Below are 4,079 nucleotides of genomic sequence, written 5' to 3'. Positions count from 1 at the left end.
AAAAAACCACAATGGTGGCGCACGGCAATGATTAGATGATTAGATGGACCCATTAATGAATTAAGTACATTTTACCCCTCAGTCAATACCCTTCATTACAAGACGCCAGTCTTGATGAATCAGGCACTTAATCTTCTAAGAAGTAATAGAATTGATGAGCTTGAACTAAAGAGAATATGAAGACATCACAACTAGCATACCTTACCCTTTCTGTTATATATAGTATTACTGACTTTGTGATGATGCACAGGTTTAGAATGAATCAGACAGAATTTGTAGGTCTGAGATTAGATTGTTTTACATTTGTGTATTTGATCTAATCAACCCATAAGTATATAAATATACAATATCAATTGTGAATACTTATATTAATGCGTGTCATCTACCCCTTGTACTGACTACAGAGGAGTGAAATACACATATAAATTGTAAAAGTGTAGATTTGAAACCAAAGCAATGATATAAGACAGGGCTGACTAATTATGATCATCTTTTCCTATGTCTCAGGAAATCTCGTTTAATCTCTGACTGAAGGCAAGTGCCCAATCAATAAAAGACCTAAATCAAGCCAATCCACAGGAAAAAAAAATCAGAATAAAGTAAAAGTATTACCTGACAATATCATTGCACAGCAGTGGTTTTCTACTTGTACATTATTGTAATTAATCATTGAAACTTAAATGATTAAATCTCAGTAATGTGTTGTTAAATGTCATTCATTTATGGCAAATAGAATATCTACTCTCCGTACAATTCAGGCCATCTTAAGTGTATCTGTTATTTGCTTAACACGGTTTATTTTATGCAAGTCAATGTTCTCCTGTTTGTCCCCATCAATAAATTCATTAGAAGGAAGTTAGTCGCCCACTGTGAGCAAACTGTCCTCATTCAGCCTGTAACAATGGAATAATTTCACATTTACTCCAGAAAAATGATAAACAAACCAATCCTCTCCAGGTGTTTAAATCTTTGCTTGTTCTTCTAATACAAGCCTCCTTGATTTTCCTTCAAAATAAAGAATGTAGACAGGACAACAGCTTCCAGTTTCAAATAAATTGTGTACTGTAGGATAATTGCTAACAGGGCATTGCTAGTCTTGTTTCACACCTTGTTAGCACTGCAATTAGCTTTCTTTACATTTACTGATTGCTGTTTTGCATACTTGACTTAATTCCATCTAGGGCTTAAGGTGCAGCTGCCTTGTAGAATTGTTATAAATTGTGACACAGGGCACACAGGGGACCCATTCAACTGCAAAAGATCCAAGAGAGAAGCAACTTGAAGACATGGTCCACACAAAGATGTTTGGTTTAGTGGTCATGGTGTTTTTCCTTCAAGGATGTATCTCAAGGCCAACTGAAATGCCAGTGAACACAGAAGATCCTGAACAAGTAAGAACTGTAGCTCTGAAAAGGCTTTTAAAAGTATTTGGCATCGAAGATCCACCACATTCTCTACATCATATCAAACAACCACCTCAATACATGATTGACCTGTACAACACAGTGGCAGATGCAGATGGTGTCACCAAGGACCCATTTCTTTTGGAGGGGAACACAGTCAGAAGTTTCTTTGACAAAGGTAAAGTCACTTTTCCATTGTAATATGCATCCATGATGTCTGTAATATCATTTTATACAGTATTTGATTCTATATATTCTAGTTATTGTGGTTATTGGCTTGCTAAAACTAGATATTGATAAATACTATATCATTCAAATAATATTATTACAAGATTAAAATACAATAAACCACACAATATATTGCAGCTTTTTATCTAAACCTTGTTATTCCTCAAAGTTCACAGTGACCAGATGTACTTTTTGTTCAACCTCTCAACTGTAACCAAGGATGAGAAGATTTTAACAGCTGAGTTACATCTTTTCAAACTTAAGCCAAGAGCTATAGAGTATGCTTACTTCAAGAGACACCATTTCTGCCAGGTGAGACCCTAAAATGGAAATGTGAAATCATATATGAAGCAATGTTTTAACACACTTGACTTGATTATATGAAATATTGCACTAGAATAGTGGCAGAAGTAGTAGAATTAGTTTTGCATAAGTGATGGAATTATTATCAAAGCATCATAAATTGCCACAGGTTCTCACTATAGGATCTCCATAAATTCTGACCTGTTGGAGTTGCATTAAAGAACTGGAGTACTAGAAGAATGGTTTTCAATACATGGAGTTATATTTACTTTGCTCCAAGTCTGCTGCTATTGACTTTCTACCTGTATTTCTCTGTGACAGATAAGTGTTTACCTGGTTTTAGACAAAAAAACAATGCAGTTACCGCAAGGAAGAAAACTGTTGTCATCAAAGCTTGTCCCTATTCATACTTCAGGATGGGAAGTGTTTTCAATCACACAAGCAGTATGTATTCTATTTTTGTTCTACAATATTTATATATTTGTGTTTCATAAGTTGAAGTGTAAGCATTGCCTTATTAATCTGTATTGTTACTTTTTATGATAATTTTAATATCGTTATCTGACAGGTTCGTGCCTGGAGTGATGAAAGCCACAATCATGGTCTTCTTGTGACAGTGAGGAATCTTGGAGGAGAGCAAGCGGACAGCAATATTATTCATTTTGCCTCAGGAAAAGATCATCATGAAAGCAAGCAACCAATGCTTGTTCTCTTCACTGATGATGGTAGAAGAGGAGTAATTTCTATGAACAGCCAGCCAGGTAAGATATGAGCCATCTTGTACTTTAATAAAATGATGCTAGAAAATGTGTTCTCTGCAACAATAAAAATGATGGTATCCATATGAAAGAGCATTTGTACAATAGCCCAATGCAATTTCTTAAATTCAAAAATAACATAATATTTTAGGTGCAAATTGTCTCTTCAGAGAGGAAGAGGACTTGAACTCTAGCGCCACCTATTGGGAGTAGCAATCCTACAAGTCATGATCGATCCATTAACAAGCCTTGAAATATGACTGAGGAGAAAAGCCAAATCAGAATCTCAATTTGTACACACGGTGTTTCGGGGTATTGCCCCTCATCAGTACAAACTATGAGATTTGATTTGGCTGGGTGAGAGGCTAAGATCCCATAATATTTTTTGGTTGCCTATAGATAAATATTTTGTAAATTGTGTTACAGAAGCAAAATAGATTTTGGTAAAATAGAGTTTTCAGTTAAAAGTCAATTTAGGTAGCTGGTACAAAGAGAAAAACAAGGCTGAGACATTAGTTTTTTCCATGTATTTCTACAAATTAACCTTATAAACTATGTGTTAACTATATATGATTCATTTATTATTATTATTACAATTTTAAATTTAAAACTTCTTAAATCCCTTTAGGTGGCCTTTCATTGTCAATACCCAATGAACCTAATGTTCCAGCACCGAACAAAACAAGAATGGCAAGATCGGTGTATGACGATGGATACTCGCCCTGTCAAAGACACCCACTATATGTTGACTTTGAAGAAATTGGTTGGTCTGGGTGGATCATTTCCCCAAAAGGATATAATGCATATCATTGTAAAGGGTCATGCCCATTCCCTCTAGGTCAGAATATGAGACCCACCAATCATGCTACAGTGCAGTCTATAATTAGTGCTCTCAGGTTGACACAAGGTGTTAATAGCCCATGCTGTGTCCCTGACAAACTCTTCTCTATAAACTTGCTTTACTTTGATGATGATGAAAATGTTGTTTTGAAGCAATATGATGATATGGCTGCTGGTAGTTGTGGATGCCACTAAAGTCTTACTGGACAGCTGTCACTTAGAGTCATTAAGACAGGCACTGCCACATGCAGTAGATTGTTCCATAATGCATGGTTACCTGTTAACCTGTTCAGAGGGAACCTGTCATGTTGAATATTGTGTCTGATCTAGTGTAGGCCCTTTCTATGTTCAGGCTTCCAGTGGATCAACCTATTCAGTAGATTTGTCAGCCCCAATAGTAGTCTGTGGCTGCTGCATGGGACCAGTAGTACCGCCTCATACCTCCCAGCAACAGTGGCTCTTCTTTTGATTAGCCGGCCAGGCACAACATCAGCAACTATGAGATCATGCCAGGCTTGCTAATGAAAAGAAGAGTCACTGATGCTGG

The 4,079-nt window shown here is 36.3% G+C and overlaps 1 protein-coding gene across 1 annotated transcript; it reads left to right on the top strand.

Moving 5' to 3' along the window:
• The first annotated feature begins 1,301 nt into the window (after positions 1-1,301).
• LOC141170465 (bone morphogenetic protein 2-like) lies at positions 1,302-3,727 on the top strand. The gene is made up of 5 exons (XM_073655160.1): positions 1,302-1,581; positions 1,801-1,943; positions 2,256-2,378; positions 2,503-2,695; positions 3,321-3,727. The coding sequence occupies exons 1-5, from the start codon at positions 1,302-1,304 to the stop codon at positions 3,725-3,727; spliced, it is 1,146 nt and encodes a 381-aa protein (XP_073511261.1).
• The last annotated feature ends 352 nt before the right edge of the window (positions 3,728-4,079 follow it).

Source organism: Phyllobates terribilis, unplaced genomic scaffold, assembly GCF_046119375.1.
Source record: "Phyllobates terribilis strain yellow unplaced genomic scaffold, ASM4611937v1 Scaffold_1__5_contigs__length_1240528914, whole genome shotgun sequence".
NCBI classification, from domain to species: domain Eukaryota; kingdom Metazoa; phylum Chordata; class Amphibia; order Anura; family Dendrobatidae; genus Phyllobates; species Phyllobates terribilis.
The sequence above is the reverse complement of the archived record's forward strand: the minus strand, read 5'-3'. Positions and strand labels throughout refer to the sequence as shown.